This window comes from Delphinapterus leucas, chromosome 5, assembly GCF_059928025.1.
Source record: "Delphinapterus leucas isolate spDelLeu-1000000601 "Yukka" chromosome 5, BTC_Dleu_Yukka2, whole genome shotgun sequence".
Taxonomy (NCBI): Eukaryota; Metazoa; Chordata; class Mammalia; order Artiodactyla; family Monodontidae; genus Delphinapterus; species Delphinapterus leucas.
The window spans coordinates 104,003,434-104,029,645 of record NC_143133.1 but is presented as its reverse complement, the minus strand read 5'-3'; the positions used below and the strand labels follow the sequence as shown (position 1 = coordinate 104,029,645).

Here is a 26,212-nt window from a genome sequence, read left to right as displayed (position 1 = left end):
CTCAGCCTTGGCCTGAGCTCCCATCGCCTGTCATCTCTCTCCTGGGTGACTGTACTGATATCCTGGTGGGTTTTTGCTTGTAACTCCCTTCCTTTTCAATCTATCCTTCACACTGCTGCCAGAGTTCTCAGAGGATCCAGAACCTCATCAGGACCTCATCAGGAGGGCACACACCAGCTATTTGGTACAGAAAGGCAGCAACAGACAGTTCCCTTCGAGATCACAAGGAAGAGAAACTTATCTGCACACCAGCAAAATAAAGTCCATTATGTCCCCTAGGCCGTACACTTAAATGAGTTACAGAGAGTAGGCCTCCCAGGAGGCGTATCAGTTAGGGTCTTTGGATGCCAGCAACACAAATCCACTATGGCCAACTTCATCAGGAAAGAAACATAGCAGAAAGACGGTGCCCAGGTGAAGCACAAGAACCTGAACAGCTCTAAGGCACAGCTTCTTTGAGCTGTTGCCATCAAGACGAATCAGCTCTAATATGTCTCTGTCTGGTGTCCTACCACTCAAGATTCAAATTCCAGGGAGAGAAAGTCTCTATGGGACCGAGGCAGTTGACAGCACCTTGTGGCAGGGTGGGGTCGGGGGGAGGTCACCACTTTGACCGACAGTCCCATCAAGACTGCATCTGGCTGAGGAGGGTCAGTTCCTAAAGGGAGTTTGTGGGGCTGCAACCAAAAGGAGGGTGCGTAGGCAGTGTGGTAGCAAAAAGCAAGAACTCCAGAGCCTTCTACATTCCTGTCTATCTGAACAGGATACAGGCAAATGGCAGTTCTAGTTTCCTGGAAACTAAATGATCTAAAAATATGAAGAACAAAGTTCCTTGTATCCGTCTCTGACTGGGCCTTCTCGAAGGTTTTATCACCTGAACCACTGGCAAGTCAGGCTGTCTCCCTGTCGGGTGTACATGGGCTTTAATGGGACCCTCACCCTCACATATTCCACATGAGTGGTCTATCTCTGTCCAGGTTAGCAGGTGCGACAAAGCGTGATGCACCAGCGCCCCGGGGAGGAGTCCTCTGTGACCAAGCAGGCCCCGCAGTGGCGCTGGAGGCGTCCATGATCCCCGCTGAAGAGGCATCACTGGGGGTGCGGGGGCTGAACAAGAGAACGCCTTTACCTCCTCACCTTCCTCTCAAGCATCTCTGTCATGGCTAGAGTAAAGGTGCAGCACTTCTGGAACAGGCTGGAACCTGGAGCAATTAGGCTCCAATCATACAAAATAAATGGGCAGAAATAATGTAGGAAATCCCGGGAATCCTGGACCATGTGGGGAGCACAGAGCTAAAACTCCAAGACAGCTGAGCCTCTACTGGTCTTGTTTGCACCGTCAGAGGCGAACGTGTGCATCTGAACTGGGCAGGAATCAAAGGAAAGTGTCTCTATATGTTCAGGCGAAGGTAGCGGCACAGTAACCTAGGGGATCACCTGGATCCCTGCCCCCATCTACCACAGAGAGAAAGTCATGCGGTGCTGGGTCATGGGAGTGGGGTTACAGAGGCCAAAGGGAATGTCCCACTAGGCTGCTGACTGTCACGATGGGGGTTTATACCCATTTCCTGTGCAGATTCCCAAGAGCCTGTAGGTGTTGTAATGTCCAGGTTCTTGAATTCAAAACATCGGTTCAACCTTGAAGGGAAAGGTGAAAATGGGCACCAGTCCCTGAAGCAGGTAGAGTCTATCAAGGACGGGTGGGTTTGGAGCCTGAACAAGAAGACTGCCATGTGAACAGACCCTCTTTTTTCAGAGCATGGGGCTTTGTCCCAAGATAGGGCTGGGCTTGAAACAGCAAATCTATGACTTTCACATGAGACACCTGCAAACCCAAACCAGGGGCCCTTTCCATGTGTCTGTGCTGCCGTCATGCTCATCTGGCTGCAGCTCCACCTGGCAAATGCCTGCTCACCCTTTAAGACTGAGTGCAAACCTCATTCTTCATGAAGACTGACACTCTCCTCCAGGAACAGGCTGTGCCTCCTCTTTTCTCTCATGACATTCAACATACACTTCTATTATAACATTAGTAATTTGCATTTAAATTGTATACTTAGTCTTCTGACTTCCGCACTGAATTGTACACATGTGTAAGGTGAGCTGCTTTTTGTGCCCCTCTAGATTCCCTGCTAGTGTTCTACGGGGGCCCTACAGAAAGCATGTGGGTCTAACCGAGCACGAAATGGATGGGGGAAGGAGAGTGAGCTCAGAAACTCCAGACTTCCTTCAACCTAAAGTTCCATCCAGTGCATCAAATATTGTATATGCCAAGGAAAGATTTAAAATTTAATTCACACTCCCCCACACACAACACATTTCTGTTACCTGTATGATGTGAGTATTGTAGAACTGGCCCTCAGACACTGATACTTGGTAAATGCTTTGCCCAAAGCATGGTGGATGATCGTTCACATCTTGGATGAAGACTGCTATTTTGCTATAGGCTCTATGCTCGCTACTTTCAGCTAAAACAATGAGCTGAACTTCATTTCTGACTTCAAAATCCAGAAACTTGGGTTCTTGCACAGTGAGTTCTCCTAGTTTTATTTCCAGAGAGAAAAAAAAAAAAAAAAGAAAGGAAAATTATTTTATTTTATTTTTTATTTTCCGGTACACGGGCTCCTCACTGTTGTGGCCTCTCCCATTGCGGAGCACAGGCTCCAGATGCACAGGCTCAGTGGCCATGGCTCACAGGCCCAGCCGCTCCACAGCATGTGGGATCTTCCCGGACCGGGGCACGAACCCGTGTCTCCTGCATCGGCAGGCAGACTCTCAACCACTGTGCCACCAGGGAAGCCCAGAAAATTATTTTATTTAAAAAGTCTCAAATCACCTTTGACCCATATGCTCACATGCTTACCTGTCCCTCAACTCCTCCCACTGGCTGGGCCCCCTTTCCTAGTGCCCGGGGTCATTGTGAAAAAAGGTGAGAACAGGCAGACATTTACACGGTTCAGACACGTAGGAGGGAAAGAAGCCATGAGTATCTGAAATCTGAGCGCTTTCTCTTAAGTCATCTTTCCGTCTCCATATTTAGCCCATGTCTGCAAAGTCCACCTTTCAAACATCTCCTGAATCCACCCTCTCCATTTCCCTGCTGCTGCCCTCCTCCAAGCCACCAGCATTTCCCACCTTGTCCCCTGTGTTAGTCTACTTAATTGGCCTCCCCACTCAACCAGTTCCCATTCTGAATTAAATAATAAAAACCAACACTGTGACTGTCCTGCATAAAACCCTTGATTGGCTTCCACAGCAATTAAGATGAAGTTCAGCATTTTTAGCCTCCCCAGGACCACCTGCTCCAGCCTCTCCCACCTGAGAAATCTCATTCTTCTCTTTCTCCCCTTTGCTCTGTCTGCTCTGGCTGTAAGACTCATACATGTTCTGTTCCTCAAACGCTCACTTCAGAGTTGTCCTGCAGGATTTTCCATCCACCTGGAATTGTCCCCACTTCTGTACATCCTCAGGGTTCTTTCCAGACCACCCAGCCCTGTACCATCATCACGTCTGCCCCCAACAGACTCTCCAAAAGTGCCTGCAGGGCCTTTGCTCACCTATTTCTGCCAAGTTATTCCTCTTGGTTTAGAAGATTCACAAGGTGAGGATGGTTATCTCTTACATCACCATCTCCCAAATCCCTAGCTCAGGGTCTGGCACATGGAAGCACCCAATAATATTTGTTACACCCCCAGGTAACAAGTAGAACCAGGTGAGGGAAACTGAGCCTTGAGGTTTATGCCCTACACAGGTTTTTCCCCAGACTAAGAAAATTCCTCCCCGATAGAATTCCCTTCTCTAGTTTCTACTCTGTTTTGTTTCTTCCCTTTTGTAATTAAATTTCTTACTGAATTGATTGTTATTATTATTCCACTGTCATGATTTACTTAGCTCTCAATGTCAGAAATTCCGTCGAGTGGAGCCTGCTGAAGTGCATACTGATTTGGAGTTTGAGAAACCTGAAACCAAGCCTAAACCCTAGCCCTGGCTGCTTCATTTAGGTAAAGCACCTAGCTCCCTCACTACTAAGCTTGTGACCTGTAGTAAGTGACTCAGCTTCTGTCGAGCTGAGTCTCATCTTCTGTAAAACGGGGATATGAATAATGGCTCCATAGGGTTGCTGGGAGAGTGACACAGTGCATGTGTCTCTCACGCCCTCCATCAGCAGATACAGATTTAATATCTGTATAAGCTCTGAATGTAGAAGGAGAACATTTAATAGCTATGGACTATTAAAATTTGCTCTTCTGGTGAAAGAACCTGTACAGTCTCTGGAAATATGACCTGGAAGCCACAGTTCTGATTGCTCTATCTGAACCAGATCCCCTAGAGAACCAACGTAGGCCAAGGAAACTTCAGGCTATCATGTACCTACTTGGATGCTAATAGTAATCATATCTTGTTCTAATAAGTCTAACTTTGGCATTGAGTGTTTTGGGGGGATTTTATTGCTTCTGTTATTAAGAAAAAATAAATATTTATATACTATATGAAGGACTCACTATACTGCCAAATTTAAAACTTCATAAATTCACTTTCACTTATTGTCATCAGATTTAGTTGTCAATTCAGAAAACCAAATTACTTTTACAAACCATGGTCTGATGTTACCAAAGCCCCTCTTAGCAAATTTAGAGTAGATTTAAGGATTGGCAGCTGAAGAATCATTAAAATGCATGCTGATGAGCTGCTAATGAAAGAATATGGTTTTTAGAAGTCTCTGTGGAACAAGAGCTGAGCAGAGAAGCCCCAGTCTAGGTGGACCCAAAGCTCTCATCTGGAGCTCTGTCTCCACCAAACAGGGCATTCAGCTTGCTACCATGTTCTGTTACTATTAGTAAAGAAAAATAAAGTTGAAACACAACACTAAATTGCCAGTGTCACTTAGTAGAAAGTGTGCCAATTACAGTGCAGATCAAAGTGGATTTTCTAATAAAAGGCTTGTGTTTAGGCTTTGATAATTGGAATTTTGCACTTGGAATGGATCTGCAGTTCTAATGCTTTCCTTGCTTGGTTTTTATTTTTGACATAATAATTGGCACATGCTGTGAAAGTTGTGCAAATAGAAAAGACAATAACCAGTCTGTGAGATGATTCAAGGCTGGCACACCTACTAGATCCACAATTCGCCTTGGATGATCTATGTATATTTTTCTCAGAGACATCAAGGATTTACTGTCACCAGTGAGATCAAAGTACTACTGGGCTCTGTCTAATATATGGGCAGAAGTCCATGCTTTCCTTAGACTAACAGGCTCACAAATACCAACTTTTTGTTCATTCTTGTATGTTAGCATGCCAGTTATTTAATAACTTGAGAAGAAAATTGTAGTAATATTTTCCTTCTGATATATGGACTTGTATAGCTTTTGTCCAAGTTTTAAGTACACATCAAAATGAGATTTAGATTCTTCAAATACTCAATGTTTGATAGCATAAGTGAGTTACTTCAGTCAATTACAAGCTGTGCGCACATACATGTATATGCCCAAAGCAGAACGTGATATACATTTATGTTATCGAAAAGCTTTTAAACTCTCTGCTCTAAAGCTACGTCCTTGAAACACTGAAAGTTTGATCATTTTGTTTTATGTTAATCTACCAAATAATGGAATGAAAACCACCATCTGTTATTTACATAGACAATGTTAGTCAAATAGTCAAGCTCCAAAATTCCTTCTGGTTTAAACAGTGAGTAGTAGATGTTTTTAAGTTATAGTGACAAGAAGTTTAGATGCAAAAGTAAACCTGTGGTTTGTGACTATGGAACAGGGCACACTCGGACACAACTGGACAGAAAACACAGTTCTCATCAGAGAGCCATCTAATCATAACTTACTAAACCAATAACTAATAAAATAGTTTTCTCGCATTTTACCCTGAAGAAAAGTGACTGCAACATTAGAGATCAAGTTTACTGATTTGTCATACATACCAGTTTTCTATTTTAACTGGCTTATGTTTTAAAAAATATACATTGATAAAACCTATGTTAGATGCCTTGAGACACAAATTTAATGATTATGTGTCAGGAAAGATGAATTTAATATCATAATTAAAGATTCTTAGAAATGTTTCTTGACAAAAGTATGGTAAACTACAGACTGGAACAATCCTCATCATAAAAACAACTAAAATGCTTGATAAATTGTGAGTGTGTGTGTGTGTTTGTTGAAATGCATTACTGAGTTGCTACAGTAGTAAGGAATCCTCAGAGGAAAAAAAAAATAAATGAAAACAGTCATTCAGGGAGGCAAGCAAGCACTAAAAGCTTGTTTTTGTTCTAAGGGTTTTTAACATAACCTCTTCCTTGAGATTCACTTCTGATAACTGCACATGGTGTGGAAAACAAGGGAAGAAGCCTGAACCCGCAAAAGGTGAACGATCCAATAGGAAAACCAAAATAAAGCTGTAAACCTAAAGGCTACATATGTTCCAAATTAGTGGTCAATATTAAAAAAAAATTAAAAATGAATGCACAGAAACTTGCTTTTCTTGACCTTGATGTCAGATGAAAGAGAGAAAAAATCTCTGCTGAGAATTCATTAGCTTAAGCCTGAATTTATGGTAGCTATACTATTATATATATATATATACATATATATATTTAAATTCCCCAAAATTAATGTAAGCCATTATATCAGCTTTGCTTGATGAGCATCTAGGTGATTTGCAGAATCAAAAACACATCTTTCCTTTAGGGAAAAAATTCAACCCAGGCTTCAAAGAATCCTCAAAGAAAAAGTTTCCAGGACAATGGAGTAGCTTATAGTTAACAAGCACAAAAATCACAGAGAAGCAAGGCACCATGAATGACAGCCAGCAAATCCATAGATAACAGAATAAATCTTCAAAGACTTAAGATGCAGAAATTATTGGACACAAAATATGTAATTATTAAATATTTAAATATATAAAAAAGAAGGTTGGAAGCATTAGCAAGGAACAAAAGGTTATTTTTTTTAAACACCAAAAAGAGTTGAAAAAGAATCCAAGATAACCTCTGGAAATGAAAAGTATAGTTCCTTAGGCTGAAGAGAAGAGGCACACAGAGATGAAAAATTTGAAAAAGATGTAGGAGAGAGTGATATGACCCCAATATTTGTCTAACTGGAGTTCCAAAGAAAGGTACAAGTAAGTGGTATTTAGATCAACAGCTGATTTCTTAATGCAACAAGTGGAAACCAGAAGACAGTAGGGTAATATCTTAAATATGATAAGAGAAAATAACTATGAACCTGGAATTCGAAACCCAGCAAAAATATCTCTTAAAAACAAGTATTAAAGACTTTTTTAGACAACTAAAATGTGAGAGAGTTTACTGCAACAGACTCTCACAAAAGGATGTACTTTAGGTAGAAGTAAAATGATTCCAGAGGAAAGTCTGAGATGGAAGAAAGAACAGTTAGCAAAGAGAGTAGCAAAGAAGCAGGTAAATTTTAAAATATTAATAATGCTTAATTTGAAAGAACTAAAATTGTGGTCAAAAAAATTTTATAAATTGGAAAAGGGATATTAGAAGGTAAAGAATTCTAAGTCTCGTATATTATTTAGGAGCACGGTATTGATTAATGTTAGGCTTTAATTGTAGATGTCAAAATAGCTAGGCTAGGGCTTCCCTGGTGGTGCAGTGGTTGAGAGTCCGCCTGCCGATGCAGGGGACACGGGTTTGTGCCCCAGTCTGGGAAGATCCCACATGCTGCAGAGTGGCTGGGTCCGTGAGCCGTGGCCGCTGGGCTTGCGCATCTGGAGCCTGTGCTCCACAATGGGAGAGACCACAACGGTGAGAGGCCCACGTACTGCAAAAAAAAATAATAAAAAAAAATAGCTAGGCTAACCACTAAAAGAAAGAAAAAGCTATATAACTTCCAACAAACAGAGAAAAATGGTCATTCCCAGATGATTGTATACGTTGAATGTTCAGAAAAATATCAGAATCAATAAGAGTTTACAAGTTTGCTAGATACAAAATTAAAATATAAAAGTTAATTTCAAGTGTACACACCAACACTGTCAGAAAAAGCATTTTGGGGAACTTCCATGGTGGTCTAGTGGTTAAGACTTCACCTTCCAGTGTAGGGGGTGCAGCTTCGACCCCTGATCGGGGAGCTAAGATCCCACATGCCTCGCAGCCAAAAAACCAAAACGTAAAACAGAAGCAATATAGTAACAAATTCAATAAAGACTTTAAAAATGGTCCCTATCAAAAAAATCTTTAAAAAAAAATAGAAAAAGCACTATTTTCATTTACCTCAGCAAGAAGTATAAAATATTTAGACTAAATCTAGCAAGAAATATGCTATAGAAAAATCTTTATTACAATTATTAAAGAAACAGTAATTTTATTAAATTATTAACAAGTAATTGGTGTGATTTTCCATATTATTCCTGGATTCGAAGATAATACTGTAAAGATACACATTTTCCCCAAATTGATATTTAGAATTAATATAATTCCAGTAGAAATTCCAACAACCTAAATGTCCATTGGTGGATGAATGGATAAAGAGAATGTGGTGTATACCTACAATGACAGATTATTCAGCCTTAACAAAGAACATCCTGCCATATATGACCTGGGTGAACCTTGAGGACATATGTTTAGTGAAATATGCCAGTCACAGAAAAAAGAAATATTACTTGATTCCCCTTATGTGAGGTATCTAAAGTAGTCAAATTCAGAAGCAGAGAGTAGAATGGTGGTTGCCATGGGTAGGGGCATGGGAAACAGGGAGTTGCTGGTTAGAGGGAAATGAAGCCTCAGTTATTCAAGATGAGCAGGTTCTAGAGCTCTGCTGCACAGCGCCATGCCTATGGTTAACATACAGTTTTGTGCACTTAAAATGTGTTAAGAGAGATCTCATGTTAAATGTTCTTACAACAATTTTTTTAAAAGTCAATCAAGAAAAGTTTTCGTAGATGATTATTACCTACAATGCATAGCTATGCAGGACTTTGTGAGATTTAAAAGAAGGACACTTTGGCCTGATGATTAAGTTACTTAAATTCTAGATTGAAGCTATATGATTTTTTTTGAGATTTGTTGTTGTTGTTGTTGTTAATTAGGGTAAGGTTCCACCTGAAATCAAATGTGTATGCCATAGTTATATGGGTTACATGCATGAAGGTGTGAACAGCTGTATATAATCCCAAAATTCATGAATAAATATCCTTTCCATGGAAAAACAATCCCAATAGGCGTGTGTGTGTGTGTGTGTGTGTGTGTGTGTGTGTGTGTGTAGAACTTAACAAGTGGATACAATGCTTTATATTAGAGCCAGATAGACAATAACAGCTAATATACTCATGAGGAAGAATATGAAGATGGGGTAAATATTGTGGGGTTGCTGCTTCCCTGATATGAAGATTTATAAAGCAAATGTAATTAAGACAGTGTGGTGTCAGTGTTTGGATAGACAAAGAGAAGAATGGAAAAGAGTCGAGAGTCCAGTAGAGTCAGGAAGCATGGTGTATGACCATGCTGGTACTGTAGATCACACGGTAATAAGGCCATTGGAATAACTGGGAGTCCTGGTTGAAAAACAAGAAAGGAAAAGGAAAGGAGAGAAGAGGAGAGGAGAGGAGAAGAGAGGAAAAGAAAAAAAGAAAAGCTATCTCTAACTCACGTAAAACACAAAAATCAATCCTAGATGCACTAAAGATATAAATGTGAAACACAGGAAAACTATAAAAAATTTAAAAGACAATGTAAGAATATCTTCATGATCTCACGGTGAGGAAGAATTTCTTAAACAGCCTACAAAAAAGGCAAATCATAAAATAAGACTGATTCATTCTAACGTTAAACTCAAAACGTGCCTTAATGAGAGTGAAAGACAAGTCACAAATTATTAAAAAAAATTGTAACAAAAAACAAAGGATAAACACTAATAAAAATATATTAAAAATCCTTACACTTCAACAAGTAAAACACAAAAAACTTAGCAGAAAAATAGGCAAAAGATATCAATATGCATTTCACATAGAAGAAAACAGAAATAGTCAATAAACTATGAAAAAATGCTCAAATATATTCGTACTAAGGGAAATGTAAGTTACAACCACAGTGGGATAACATTTCACACCCACCAGATTGGCAATAGAAAGTAGGACATGGACAACTGTGACAGTTCTCATTCAATGCTGGTGGAATATAAAGTCGGATAAACCACTTCATAACACAATTTGGCACTATCTGTATAGCTGCACATAGGCACCCTCTGAGATACACGCCCAACATACACTCTAGGACCTACAGAACTCCTTACATGTGCACCAGAAGACACATGCAAGATTGTTCATTATATCCCCAGACAGAGAAACCTTGCTGTCCATCAACAGCACATTGATAAATAAGTTGTGATATAGACTTACAATAGAATACCGTAAAGCAATGAAAATTAAAGAACCCAGCTACACACATTAACATGGGTGATTCTAACTTGGAATTTAAAAAACAATATCAATAGAATACATAGAGTATGAATCCATTTATGTAAATTTCAAAGCAAAATCAATGCTTTTACTATATTCCTATTTGTAGGAATACATTTACTGTAAGTCACAAGGGGATGATTATCCTTGAAGTCTTGGCATTAATCAGCCTGGAGCAGTGTAGAGAAAAGGCGCAATCACAAAAGGGCCCAAAGGGAGCATCGGTGATAATGGTGGTATTCTATTTTATAGCCTTGGCAGCAGGTACATATCATTCTTTGCTATTCTTCCTTCATGTGTTCATAATGGCTTATGCACTACACATCATAGTAAAAATGTTGAGCAAAAAATCAAGCCGTAGAGGAGTTCATTCAACATAATTCTATTATGATGTTTAAATCAAAGTAAAACTAAATAACGCATTTTTTAGGGATTCAAATGGGGTGGGAAAATTATAATGAAGAAAAGGCAGGGATCAATACCAAATTCAGATTACTGATTTGCCAATGACCTCTGGGGTGAAATAAGACAGATGTGAGAGGGAAAGGACACACAGGGGCTTCCTGAGTTTCTAGCCATGTCTCATCTCTGGAGATGGGTGGCAAAGACATGGGCTTTTATTTTACTACTGTCCATTAAGCAGTTGTATACCTCAACATACCATCTTGTAGCTATTTCACAATAAAATTTTGAAATACATTTCAACTTAAATAAATGATCTCTTAATTAAAAAATAAAGAGTTTTCTGTGGATGACTTCTTTGAACTAACCCTAGGCATATTTTATCTGCATTTTAATGAGAGACTATAGAAAATAAGGCCAAACCTGGGCCATGTTAGGTGTGTGATGGCAGAAGGATTTGGGTGACCTGGGAAAATGTGCATACTCTGATATTCACCTTCTTCCTCAATGTTCTAATCTCAGCTCCTTTCCCAGAACCCTCAGACACCCGACTGCTAGAAACTTAAAGCTTGGTGGTATTTGCAAATGGTCTTCTTGCCAACAGGTTTTCTGCATCACCCCTTAACCAAATGATAGGGTGAAGAGATGAAGACTTCTTGCAGGCTACCTTAGAGAGGTTGCTGAGCAAAGGCTGCATGGACCAAAAAGTCGTAACGCTACCCTGGATGAGAAGGCTTTTGCTTAAGAAATGACCCCTCTCAATTCTTCCCATGTGCACATAGTATGGATTAAATAAGGCAGTTGTATGGTAATATAGAAATTATTAAAAACATTCTTCTTGAGGTTAACAACGAAGCAGTAGATACATATCCACTACATAGTTGTTAGTTAAAAAAAGTATGTTCCAAATAATCAATTGGTATTCATTTAAAGCACAATAATGGTCTTATTAAAGCTAAATTTAATACATGCTGTATTTGGAAGTAATTTCTTTACCACCACATAGAAACCTTTCCAGCCATCCTTTTTTGTTGCACTGTTGACATTAAGTGGCAAATCAGAAGAATCTCTGATGAAAATTTCCTAAGGCTACACATGTGTGCTTATTTTCAATTCAAACCCATTCTCACTGATCTCCCTACTACATCTCCAATTCTCCCAAATGGATAGGTAAATCATAAATAGAAACCATGTTATCATCAAATAACAAGTAGGGTAGGATAGGTACTGTTTAATTTGGAAATGGGAATAGACTTCTTAAGGAATACATATAAACAAATAGTTCTTGATTTCTCATCAGCCAGAATAAAAAACTCTTTGTTGTTTACCTTTTAAATTATTTACCTCTAATTTCTACCTTTCAAATTTTGAGTTTTCTTTGCAGAAGTATGTCTTATTAGTAACATTAAGTGGAGCAGAAAATAAAGCTATTAGAAGGTAGAGAAGGATTACCTGAGTTGGAGCACAAGGAAAAAACTCCATCTTCATTTCCACTAAAAATTGAATATTTAATGTTGTCCCGAACTGAGTCAGTAGCAAAAGCTTTTATAGTCACAATAGAAGTGCCTGTAAAAATTAGGTAAAAAAAAAAGAGCTTTAGGAAAAGAAAATTCAGGAAAAACAAGAGCAAACACCAAGTTATTATTTGGTTATTTGGTTATTATTTGCCTATTATATTTTCACTTGTCATTCAGTCAATGATTATTTATTGAGTGTCTTCAAAAAGCCAAGCCCCATGCTAGGTGTTGGGGATATAGCAACAAGCAAGGTAGAAAAGATCTCTGTCTTCTTGATGGTTATTAACTGATGGAAGGAGATGAACAGTAAGCCATTAAAGAAATACATAATCAAGGTAGATTTCAGATATGCTAAGTTCCCTGAAAAGAAATAAACAAGGTTATGTGATATAAAATACTTTTTCTGCAGGGAGGTGGATACCCCTTTGCAGAGGCCTCAGAGGAATGACATTCCAGTTGAACTTTGAAACATGAGAAGCCATAGAAAGAGTGGGAAGAAAAGGATTCTAGGAGAAAGAAGAGCAGCACAGAGGCCCTGGGCTGGGAGAGGGCTTGGTTTGGTGAGGCACAGTGCGTAGGGGAAATGTGGATGGTGAAGACAGTGTCGAGGTGGGAGGGACTAGATTTTACTCTAAGTGCAATGGGAAGATATAGAAGCATTTAAAGGAAATAAGTAAAATCATCTGATTTACTTTTAAAAGGCATCAATCTCACTGCTGTCTGGACAACAAGGAGCTGTAAGAAAGGAAAAGAAATACTGCAATAGACCATAGATCATGCAAGAGACAACAACCTAGGATAGTGGTGGGGGGGATGAAAAGAAGGGGACAAATTAAAGACATATGCTGACACATTTCCCTGAACATTGCATGGGATGTGGGAAAGGAGGTAACAAGGGTATAAATATAAGAAATCTTCCTTTAACCAGTTTACAGTAGACTTGTAGGTAAAAGCAACCCAACTAGAAAGTAACCAAGGTCTTAACTGCATGATACAGATTCATTCAAGAATTGTTAAGCTAGGGCAGGGGCAGTAAAGAGATAACTTCAAGGGAAAAACAGAAATTGATTTAGGGGTAGGAATTAGAGAAGAAAGAAGGAAGTCATGTCAGTTTCTAGGAAACAGACTGATTACCAGCATAAGAGAAGAATTAGCAAGGACTGACAGAGATAATAAGACAATTGGTATGATTAGAACTGCAATTTCACTGGGAGGATTTTCAAGAATCCATCTGGGCCCCAAGTTAGCACCTTGCCGTCTTTGTTTATAATATCTTATGCCCTTTGCTGCTCACCTCTGCTTTGCTTCCTGTCTTGGTTGTCCATTTGTCTCCCTCCTATGACTGCCTGTCCTGTTTTATTTTTAAGTATTTTTATTTAATCAACTTTATTATGATAAAACTTACAATAATATACATATAGTTTAAGTATATAGTTCTATATACTACACATGCCTATATATGACTATACACACCTGTAACAACTATACACACCTGTGTAGCCACCATCACAATCAAGATGTAGAATATTTCTATCACTTCAGAAAGTTCTCTCAGACCCTTGGACAGTCTACATTTGTTTATCCATTACTTACATATGGGCATTTGGGTTGTTTTCAGTATGGGGCTTATGAATAAAGCTGCTATCAGCATTCATGTAAAAGGGCTTGATGGCCACATGTCTTCATTCCTGAGGGGTAAACTCCTACAGTAAGTGTATGTTTAACCTGCATACACTATTAACTGCCAAACTATTTTCCAAAGTGGTTGTTCCATTTTATTATTTATTTATTTATTATTGATGTATAGTTGATTTATAATGTTGTGTTAGTTTCTGGTGTACAGCAAAGTGATTAACTTATATATATATATATATACATAATATTTTTGATATTCTTTTCCATTATGGTTTATCACAGGATATTGACTATATTTCCCTGTGCTATACAGTAAGATCTTGTTTTTTACTGTGGTTGTACTACTTTACATTCCTGCTAGCAACATACAGGAATTCCAGTTGCTCTACAACCACTGGTATTGTCAGTCTTTTTAATTTTGGTCATCCTAGTGGGTGTGTAGTGGTGTCTCACTGTGGATTTAATTTTAACCTCCCTAGTGTCTGATGATGTTGAACATCTTTTCATGTGCTTATTGGCCATTTCCAATCCCCTTTTTAGTTCATCTTTGTACTTTGCCTTCTTGTTCTCTATTTACCCACCACTTTTGATAATTCTTTACTCATCCTGACCCTCTTGTCTTAGGCCTATAACTTATGGCATCTACTTTAGACTCCCACTCTGGCAATGACCCTGCCTCTCCTCTTAACTTTCATCCTGACCTATAGGATGCTGCCTACTGGCAAAGGCATGTTGCACTGAGTGGGAGAGATGAGAATGAGGTGGATTCTGTAGGAGGCTCTCTGACTGGTGAGTATGTATCACTGGGGGCCTGATATAAGATGGTGTCAGCAAAGCACCAGAGGAAAAGTGAAAGGAAACATTTGATAAGGAAACAGGTGTCAGAGATGAGTACATATCAGGGCTCATTAGCTCAGATGCTTTTTGGTAAAAGCAAGAAGCATGGACATATATAGGAGCTAGATGGGTGGAGGGGGCCAGAGACTGCCTGATGCGACTAAGGCACTCAGCTTTAACTTATTACTGCCAGCAGGGAAAGCAGGCTTCAGGATACTGGGGATTCTGGTCTTTTCAAGAGAAAGTCAAAAATTGATATTTATTTTCATGTGAAATCTCCCAATTCCCAAATGTCAGAAAATATTTAATTTAGGGAGAAAAATAAGCCACCACCTGGGTTGAACAAAATATTGCTGTGGCTTGACTACAGTCCTGTGTCTGGCCATTTACCATTTCTGACAGAGAAGATGAATTTCTCCTTTTTTGTTACCAGATCTTCTAGCTCTTAGATGGTGGTACTTATTTGTCACTCATGAACTTGTTCAGAACACACTTGAAGACTGATCTTACCTCTCTGCTAAAATTGAACTAAATTCCATGAGAGCAGAAGAGCTTTTCTATATATTTGTATTCTATATATTTTTATAAATCTAGATTAGTTTTGCCTCTAAAGTTTCATGTACTCGCAAATCATACAATAACTGTCTTCTTTGCCTTAGCACACATTTTTGAGAATCAAACATGTTGTTGTGTGTATCAAATATTTGCTGCTTTATATGTTTCAAATGAAGAAACAAGATAAAACCCCAGAAAAACAATGAAGTAAAGTAGGGATAAGCAAGCTACCTGATAAAGAGTTCAAGATAATAATCATAAAGATGCTCAAAGAACTTGGGAGAAAAATGGATGAACACAGAAGTTTAACAAACAGTTTGAAAATTTAAAAAAGAACCAAAAAGAGATGAATACAGTAAATGAAATTAAAAATTCACTGGAATAAATCAACCATAGATTAGATGATACAGAGGAATGGATCACTGACCTGGAAGACAGAGTATCAGAAATCCCTCAAGTTGAACTGAAAAAAAAAAAAAAAACGGATAAAATAATGAAGATAGTTTAAGAGACCTCTGGGACAACATCAATATTAACATTCACATTTTAGGGGTCCCAAAAGAAAAGAGAGAAAGAAAGGACATATTTGAAGACAAAAAAACTGAAGACATCCCTAACCTGGGAAAGGAAACACACCTCCAGGTCCAGGAAGCACAGAGAGTCCCAAACAGGATCAACACTAAAGAGATGACGCTAAGACACATTGTGATTAAAATGTCAAAAATTAAAGATAAAGAGAGAATATTAAAAGCAGCAAGGGAAAATCAATAAGTTACATACCATGGAATCCCATATGGCTATCAGCTGACTTTTCAGCAGAAGCTCTGTAGGCCAGAAGGGAGTGGCATGATATAGTTGAAATGATGAAAGAGAAAGACTTACAACCAAGAACACTCTACTCAGCAAAAGTCTCATTCAGATTTGAAGGAAATATCAAAAGTTTTACAGATGAGCAAAAGCTAAAAGAGTTCAGCAACAGGAATCCAACTTTCTAAGATATGGTAAAGGCACTTCTCTAAGCAAAAAAGAAAAGGCCACAGCTAGAAATATGAAAGTTACAAAAGGAAAAATTTCACTGGTAAAGGCAAATATAAGTAAAGGTAGTAGATCAACCCCTTATAAAGCTAGAATGGAGGCTAAAAGACAAAAGTAGTCAAATCATCTACATCCACAATAAGTAGTTAAGGGATACACAAAACAAAAAGTTGTAGAATATGTCAAAAACAGTAAATGCTGTGGAGTCAAAATGTAGGGTTGTTAAAATGTATTCAAACTAAGAGATCAGCAACTTAAAATAATTATATATATATATATATATATACACACACACACATATATGTGTGATTTATATACATAGCTATATATAAACCACAAACCAAAAATCTATAACAGATACAACACAAAACAGAGAAAGAAATCCAAATATAACACCAAGACAGTCATCACAAGGGCAGAGAGCAAAAAGGAAAAAGGAACAGAAAGAACTACAAAAACACACCCCAAACAATTAACAAAATGGCAATAAGACATACCTATCAATAATTACTTTAAATGTAAATGGACTAAATGCTCCAAAGACATAGAGTGGCTGAATGAATATAAAAACAAGACCCAAATATATTCTGCCTACAAGAGACCCGCTTCAATCTAAAGACACACATAGATTTAAAGTAAGGGGATGGAAAAAAGTATTACATGCAAATGAAAATGAAATGAAAGCAAGGGTAGCAGTACTTTATATCAGACAAAATAGGCTTTAAAACAAAGACAGTAATAAGAGACAAAGAGGGACATTACAGAATGATAAAATTATTATTCCAAGAAGATATAACAATTGTAAATATATATGCACCTAAAATAGGAGCACCTAAATATGTAAAGAAAAAATTAACAGACATAAAAGGAGTAATTGACAGTAATACAATAATAGTAGCAGACTTTTAACACCCCATTTACCTCAATAGAGAGACCATCCAGACAGAAAATCAATAAGGATACACCAGCCTTAAGCAACACATTAGACCAGGTAGACTTAATAGATATGTATAGAACATTCCACACCAAAGCAGCAGAATACACATCATTTTCAAGTGCTCATCAATAGATGAATGGATAGAGAAGATGTAGTATATATGTGCAATGGAATATTGCTCAGCCTTAAAAAGAAGGAAATCTTGCCAGTTGTGACAATATGGATGGAAATAAGTCAGGCAGAGACAGACAAATGCTATAGGATTTCACTTACATGTGGAATCTAAAAAATAAAACAAATGAATAAACATAACCAAACAGAAACTGAATCATAGATACATACAAAGAACAAAGAGATGGTTGCCAGAAGGGAGGAGAGAAATAGGTGAGGGAGATTACAAGGTACAAATTTCAGATACAAAATAAATGAGTCATGATTTTGAAATGTACAGTGTGGGAATATAGTCAATAATTATGTAATATCTTTGTATGGTGACAGATGACAACTAGAATTATAATGGTGATAATTTTGAAATGTACAGATATATCTAATTGCTGTGTCATGTACCAGGAACTAACATACTGTCGTAGGTCAATTATACTTCAAAAATGAACAAACAAACTCACATAAAAAAGATCAAACTTGTGGTTACCAGAGGCAGGGTCATGGTGGGTAGGGGAATTGGATGAAGGTGGTCAACAGGTACAAACTTCCAGTTACAGGATAAATAAATACTAGGAATGTGATGTACAGCAGATTAAACAGAATTAACACTGCTCTATGTTACATATAAAAGTTGTTAGGAGAGTAAATGCTAAGAGCTCTCATCACAAGGAGAAAATTTTTTTTTCTATTTCTTTAGTTTTATATCTATATGAGATAATGGATGTTCACTAAACTTATTGTAGTAATCATTTCATAATATATCTAAGTCAAATCATGATGCTGTACACCTTAAACTTATACAGTATTGTATGTTAATTATAGCTCAATAAAACTGGAAGAAAAATATTGTTCCTTTGTACACCTATTAAGTAGGTGCTTAATAAGTATGGAAAGATGGGAGGGAATAGAGGAGACAGAGAGAGGAAGTAAGGAAAAGAGGTGATCACTGAAGTGTTACAGACTGGGAGATTAGAAAAATGCTTCTCTGCCTTCAGGACTGTTCTAAAACAACAGCAGCTATTATTTTTTAAATTATTCAATGCAAGAACACCACTTCTGATAGTGGGATTTGCAGTAGTTGAAAAAAATAGCACCTATTCAAGATCTCTACTGGGTTTCCTCATTGAATCCTACTGTAGAGGGCCTAGGAACAAGCTTGAAACCCATCCTGATACAGTCCATAGTAGAGACAACCCCTAAATGAAGTCAAATTGACATATTTTTTTTCCAGATAGGTAAAAGTTTTTCACTAAAAAGAAAAGAAGAAAGAAAAGGCTTGGAACAGACAATATTTACCCCAGGAGCCTTTTCAACACTTAACACTCAAGAAAAGAGAAATGATCACTATAAATATTAAAGGAAACACGTATGTGATATTCTCCACAAAACTGAAAATTCAGTGAAAAAGGCATAAAACAATATCCATAATGGAGAAAGAACACGGAAACCAAAACTGGATGTGTTACTCTGTTTTAAAACATTATGTTTAAAATAAACTGTGACAAAGTTTAAAAATCATTTGTCAGAGTTTCGAAATAATTATTCTTTTCAAACCAGTTATGAAGTCATTCAGTCACAAAATAAAGGATTTTAATCAATCCTTTTCAGTCAAGTTACTACATATGTTAAGAACTCTCAAATTGCATTATAATCTGATGCTTATTTTGTTACATTTCAGGAGACCTTGTTAATATAAAAATGTCTTACATTTATGGTAGGAATATGCCTTCACAGTACTTTTTATCTTCAGTGCTACATCACAATTCTGTGCTTCCTGATACAATTTATTTTTTAAACACAGGAAATTTTATTTCAACTGGCTTGTCACGTATTCTTAACAATGGCAGTAAGAAGAGAAACAGCCACAACGGCAAGATGTATGGTCTTGCTGATGGCCTTTTCTTCATGGGTTAGAATGCTTATTACATGCCCAATCACAAAAGAAAACATGGAGATGGCTTGCATGTAAAAGAACAAAGGTGAGTACAGAATTGCAAATAAGAATCACATATGGCCTCTCTCATGAAAGAAACAATCCTATTTTTATTGCAACTAAAATGTTCATAATATTAAATGGAACAGTAGCACACAAAAAATATCATTCAATGAAAATACTACAAATTAGAAGCTGAGGTCAGCAAAGATTAAATCTGAGATTGCCTGAAAAAATAGGAAATAACTAAAGGATCAGGAATTCTTCTAGGTCTTGCCTTATTGTACACATTTTAAGTAAAAGTCTGTCTCTGGGCATCTGGATAAAACTTACAATTACTGCTCATTTCACATCAAGGTAAAAATGGTAAAACATAAAAACCAATACTGAACCTTCCGACAAAAAAAAGCCCAGGACCAGATGGCTTCACAGGCGAATTCTATCAAACATTTAGAGAAGAGCTAACACCTATCCTCAAACTCTTCCAAAATACAGCAGAGGGAGGAACACTCCAAAACTCATTCTACAAAACCACCATCACCCTGATACCAAAACCAGACAAAGATGTCACAAAGAAAGAAAACTACAGGCCAATACCACTGATGAACATAGATACAAAAATCCCCAACAAAATACTAGCAAACAGAATCCAACAGCATATTAAAAGGATTATACGCCATGATCAAGTGGGGTTTATCTCAGAAATGCAAGGATTCTTCAATATATGCAAATCAATTAATGTGATACACTATATTAACAAACTGAGGGATAAAAAACATATGATCATCTCAATAGATGCAGAAAAAGCTTTTGACAAAATTCAACACCCATTTATGATAAAAACCCTCCAGAAAGTAGGCATAGCGTGAACTTACCTCAACATAATAAAGGCCACATATGACAAAACCACAGCCAACACTGTCCTCGATGGCAAAAAACTGAAACCATTTCCAATAAAATCAGGAACAAGACAAGGTGGCCCACTCTCACCACTATTATTCAACATAGTTAGGAAAGTTTTAGCCACAGCAATCAGAGAAGAAAAAGAAATAAAAGGAATCCAAATCTGAAAAGAAGAAGTAAAACTGTCACTGTTTGCAGATGACATGACACTATACATAGAGAATCCTAAAGATGCTACCAGAAAACAACTACAGCTAACCAATGAATTTGGTAAAGTAGCAGGATGCAAAATTAATGCACAGAAATCTCTTGCATTCCTATACACTAATGATGAAAAATATGAAAGAGAAATTAAGGAAACACTCACATTTACCATTGCAACACAAAGAATAAAATACCTAGAACTAAACCTACCTAAGGAGACAAAAAGAACTGTATATAGAAAACTATAAGACACTGATGAAAGAAATTAAAGACGATACAAACAGATGTAGAGATATACCATGTTCTTGGATTGGAAGAATCAACATTGTGAAAATGACTCTATTACCCAAAGCAATCTACAGATTCAATGAAATCCCTATCAAAATACCACTGACATTTTTCACAGAACTAGAACAAAAAATCTCACAATTTGTATGGAAACACAAAAGACCCCAAATAGCCAAAGCAATCTTGAGAAACAAAAACGGAGCTGGAGAAATCAGGTTTCTGCACTTCAGACTATACTACAAAGCTACCGTAATCAAGACAGTATGGTACTGGCACAAAAGCAGAAATATAGATCAATGGAACAGGATAGAAAGCCCAGAGACAAGCCCATGCACATATGGTCACCTTATGTTTGATAAAGGGGGAAAGAATATACAATGGAGAAAAGACAGTCTCCTCAATAAGTAATGGTGGGAAAACTGAACAGCTACATGTAAAAGAATGAAATTAGAACACTCCCTAACACCATACACAAAAACATACTCAAAATGGATTAAAGACCTAAACATAAGGCCAGACACTATAAAACTCTTAGGGGGAAACATAGGCAGAATACTCTATAACAAAAATCACAGCAAGATCCTTTTTGACCTACCTCCTAGAGAAATGGAAATAAACAAAAATAAACATATGGGACCTAATGAAACTTAAAAGCTTTTGCACAGCAAAGCAAACTATAAACAAAATGAAAAGACAACCCTCATAATGGGAGAAAATATTTGCAAATGAAGCAACTGAGAAAGGATTAATCTCCAAAATTTACAAGCAGCTCATGCAGCTCAATATCAAATAAACAAACAACCCAATCCAAAAATGGGCAGAAGACCTAAATAGACATTTCTCCAAAGAAGATACGCAGATTGCCAACAAACACATGAAAGAATTCTCAACATCACTAATCATTAGAGAAATGCAAATCAAAACTACAATGACGTATCACCTCACGCCAGTCAGAATGGCCATCATCAAAAAATCTATAAACAATAAATGCTGGAGAGGGTGTGGAGAAAAGGGAATCTTCTTACACTGTTGGTGGGAATGTAAATTGATACAGCCACTATGGAGAACAGCATGAAGTTTACTTAAAAAACTAAAAATAGAGCCACCATAGGACCCAGCAATCCCACTACTGGGCATATACCCTGAGAAAACCATAATTCAAAAAGAGTCATGTGGACTTCCCTGGTGGCGCAGTGGTTGAGAGTCCACCTGCCGTTGCAGGGAACGTGGGTTCGTGCCCTGGTCTGGGAGGATCCCACATGCCATGGAGCGGCGGGGCCCATGAGCCATGGCTGCTGAGCCTGTGCGTCCGGAGCCTGTGCTCTGCAATGGGAGAAGCCACAACAGTGAGAGGCCTGCGTACCGCAAAAAAAATTAAAATAAAAATAAAAAAGAGTCATGTGCCACAATGTTCATTGCAGCTCTATTTACAATAGCCAGGACATGGAAGCAACCTAAGTGTCCATCAACAGATGAATGGATAAAGAAGATGTGGCACATATATACAATGGAATATTACTCACTCAACCATAAAAAGAAACAAAATTGAGTTATTTGTAATGAGGTGGATGGACCTAGAGTCTGTCATACAGAGTGAAGTCAGAAAGAGAAAAACAAATACCGTATGCTAACCCACATATATGGAACCTAAAAAAAGAAAAAAAAATGGTTCTGAAGAACTTAGGGTTGGGACAGGAATAAAGACGCAGATGTAGAGAATGGACTTGAGGACATGGGGAAGGGGAAGGGGAAGCTGGGCGAAGTGAGAGAGTGGCATGGACTTATACATACTACCAAATGTAAATGGATAGCTAGTGGGAAGCAGCTGCATAGCACAGGGAGATCAGCTCAGTGATTTGTGTCCACGGAGAGGGGTGGGATAGGGAGGGTGGGGTGGAGATGCAAGAGGGAGGAGATATGGGGATATATGTATATGTATAGTTGATTAAGCAGAAACTAACATACCATTGTAAAGCAATTATACTCCAATAAAGATGTTAAAAAAAAATACTGTATCTTCAATTTCCATGAGGTGAGTGAAATATGTGGAAGCATTTACCTTTTACATTTTCAGGATTTTATGAATTTCATTTTAAGTCTAACATTGCATAAGAAAAGTATAACACAGTTAATGTTCTTGTTCTTTTCTTCTTTACAAAAATACTGTTAAAACACTACCACCACCTACAGCAACATTTAAAGGCAGAATTATATAACAATAAACACAGTGGGAGTATAAAAATCAATATTTGTGGATATATTTAGGTAAAATAATTATGAGAACTTTTATTTAGAATTGTCCTGAGTAAATAATTCTAGAGTTTTACTTTTGTTATTTCTAAGCAATGCAAGCATTTTCTTATAGATGACTGACTTGAGAAATATTTTTTTTAACATTTGGATGACTTTTGAAATATCTATTATATCTTAAATGTCCAGCCACTGAAACACTTAAACATATTTCAATCATTTAAGAAAAAAAAGTGGGAGTCACGTCAGCAAGATGACTGAATAGAAAACCTTAGATCTAGTCCCCAATAGAGATATAGTCTAACAACTACAGTAGATGGTCCAAAAAGTCTTTTTGAAAACTCCAAGCCAAAAGGGAGTGGGATGATTTATTCAAAGTGCTGAAAGAAAAAATTGTCACCAAGAATATTATATCTAACAAAACTGTCCTTCAAAAATGAAGAAGAAATAAAGACCTCCAATAAACAAAAGCTCAGAGAGTTCATCACCACTAGATCTGCCTCAGAAGAAATGCTGGAGGAAGTCCTTCAAGTTGAAATAAAAGGAGTCTAGATAGCAATATGAAAGCATACAAAAATACAAAGTTCTTTGGTTAAGGTAAATCTACAGACAAATACCAATCCTGTAACACTGTAATGGTGGTACATAAATCACTTTTAATTTTGGTATAAAATTTAAAAGATAAAAACATTAAATATAACTTTAAGTAGAAAACTATGTTAATGGACCAACATATAAAAAGATATAACTTGTGAAATTGATATCATAAAGTGGAAGGGAGAAGTAAAGGAGAAGAGTTTTTGTATATGATCAAAGTTAAGTTGTTATCAGTTTAAAGTGGATTGCTAAACTAGAAGATGTTTTATGTAATCCCCATGGTAACCACAAAGAAAACACCTATAGAAGAAACACAAAAGGAAATAAGAAGGAACTCAAAGCTTGACACTTCAAAATATCAGTGAAATACAAAGGAAGGCAGCAAGAGAACAAAAGAGGGACAAAATAACTACAAAACATACAGAAAACAATTTTAAAATGTCAATACTAAGTCCCTCCCGATCATAATTACTTTAAACATAAATGGATAAAAGTCCCCAATTAAAAAACACAGTAGCTGAATGGATTAAAAATAACCCACAAACTCCAACTACATACTGTCTAGAAGGTACTCATTTTAGGTATAAGGACACCCATAGGCTGAAAGTGAAAGGATGGAGAAAGATATTCCATGCAAATGGTACCCCAAAGACGACAGGGATGGCTGTACTTATATCAAACCAAATAGAGGTTAAGTCAAAGACTGCCATGAGACAAAGAAGGACATTATATAAAAAAAGGTCTATTCACCAAGAAGATGTAGCAATTTTAAGTATATGTGTACCTAACAGTAGAGCACCTGAACATATGAAGCAAACATTGACAGAATTGAAGGGAGAAATAGATAGTAACACAATAATAGTAGGATATTTCAATTCCCCACTTTCAATAATGGATATATCAACCAAACAAAAGATCAATAAGGAAGCAGAGGACTTGAACAACATTATAGACTAACTGGACCTAAAAGACATACACAGAAGACTTAACCCAACAATAGCAGAATACACATTCTCATGTGTATTAAACATTCCCAAGTGTGTCCTCAAGAGCACATGGAACATTCTCCAGGGCATATCATATGTTAGGCCACAGAATCTGGACAAACTTGAGAAGATTATACCAACTATCTTTTCTGACTATGATGGAATGAAACTAGAAATAAACAACAAAGAAAAACTAGAAAATTTACAAATACATGGGAATTAAAGAACATGCTCTTTAACAACTAACAGGTCAAAGAAGAAACCTAAAGGAAAATTAGATAATATCTTGAGACAAATGAAACAAAAACACAACATATCAAAACATGAGATGTAGCAAAAGCAGTACTAAGAGGGAATTTTATAGCAGTAACTGCCTACATTAAAAAAGAAGAAAGATTGCAAATCAACAACATAGCTTTATACCTCAAGGATCTAGGAAAAGAGGAACAAACTGAAAACAAAGGAAAGAATAAAAAATAAAGGTTAGAGTAGAAATAAATAAAAAAGTATAAAAACAATTAAAAATCAATAAAACTTTATTTTTAAAAAGATCAGTAAAATTAAAAATTCCTTAGCTAGAAAAGAAAAAAGAAGTGAGAAGCCTCAAATAAGAAAAATCAGAAATGTGAAAGGGGACACATTACAACTTATGCCATAGAAATAAAAAGTATCATAAGAGACTACTATGAACAATTATACACCAACAAATTAGATAACCTAGAAGAAATGGATACATTTATAGAAACATACACCCTACCAAAATCAAATCATGAAGAAAGAAAAAATCTGAACAGATCTGTAACTAGTTAGGAGATTGAATCAGTAATCAAAAACCTCCCAATAAAGAGGAACAGATGGCTTCACTGGTGAATTCTACCAAACACATAAAGAAGAATTAACACCAGTTCTTCTCAAACTCTTCCAAAAAAATTAAAGAGGATAGAACACTTCCAAACTTATTTTGTGAGGCCAGCATTACTCTGATACCAAAACCAGACTGAGGCACTGCAAGAAAAGAAAACTACACACCAATAACCCTGGTGAATATAGATACAAAGATCCTCAACAAAGTATTAGCAAACTAATTAAACAGCATATTAAAATGATCAGGTGCCATAACCAATTGAGACTCATCCCTGGGATGCAATCATTGTTCAACATATGAAAATCAATCACTGTGATACACCACATTAATAGAACAAAGGATAAGAAAGCACAATACATGCAGAAAAAGTATTTGGCAAAATTCAACAATCTCTCAGGATAAACACACTCAATAAACTAGAAGTATTATAAGGAAATTACCACAAAATAATAAAGGTCACATATAAAAACCCCCACAGGTAACAAACATGCTGCTCAATGGTGAAAAACAGAAAGCTTCTCTACTAAGCTCAGGAACAAGGCAATGATGTCCACTCTTGCCACTTCTATGTGATATAGTACTGGAAATCCTAGTCAGGGAAATTAGGTTTTGAAATTAAAGGCTTCCAAATCAAAAAAGAGGTAAAATTATCTCTGTTCTCATGACACG

At 37.0% G+C, this 26,212-nt stretch overlaps 1 protein-coding gene across 1 annotated transcript in view; it reads right to left on the bottom strand.

The window, feature by feature from the left end:
* The window catches only part of DCHS2 (dachsous cadherin-related 2), a 151,432-nt gene that overhangs the window by 31,197 nt on the left and 94,023 nt on the right, over positions 1 to 26,212 (bottom strand). Inside the window, exons 13-14 of the mRNA XM_022599653.3 lie at positions 12,289 to 12,402; positions 2,329 to 2,540 (exon numbers count right to left, since the gene is read on the bottom strand). Of these exons, the coding sequence (XP_022455361.2) occupies positions 2,329 to 2,540; positions 12,289 to 12,402 (326 nt within the window). The remainder of the gene's footprint in view (positions 1 to 2,328; positions 2,541 to 12,288; positions 12,403 to 26,212) is intronic.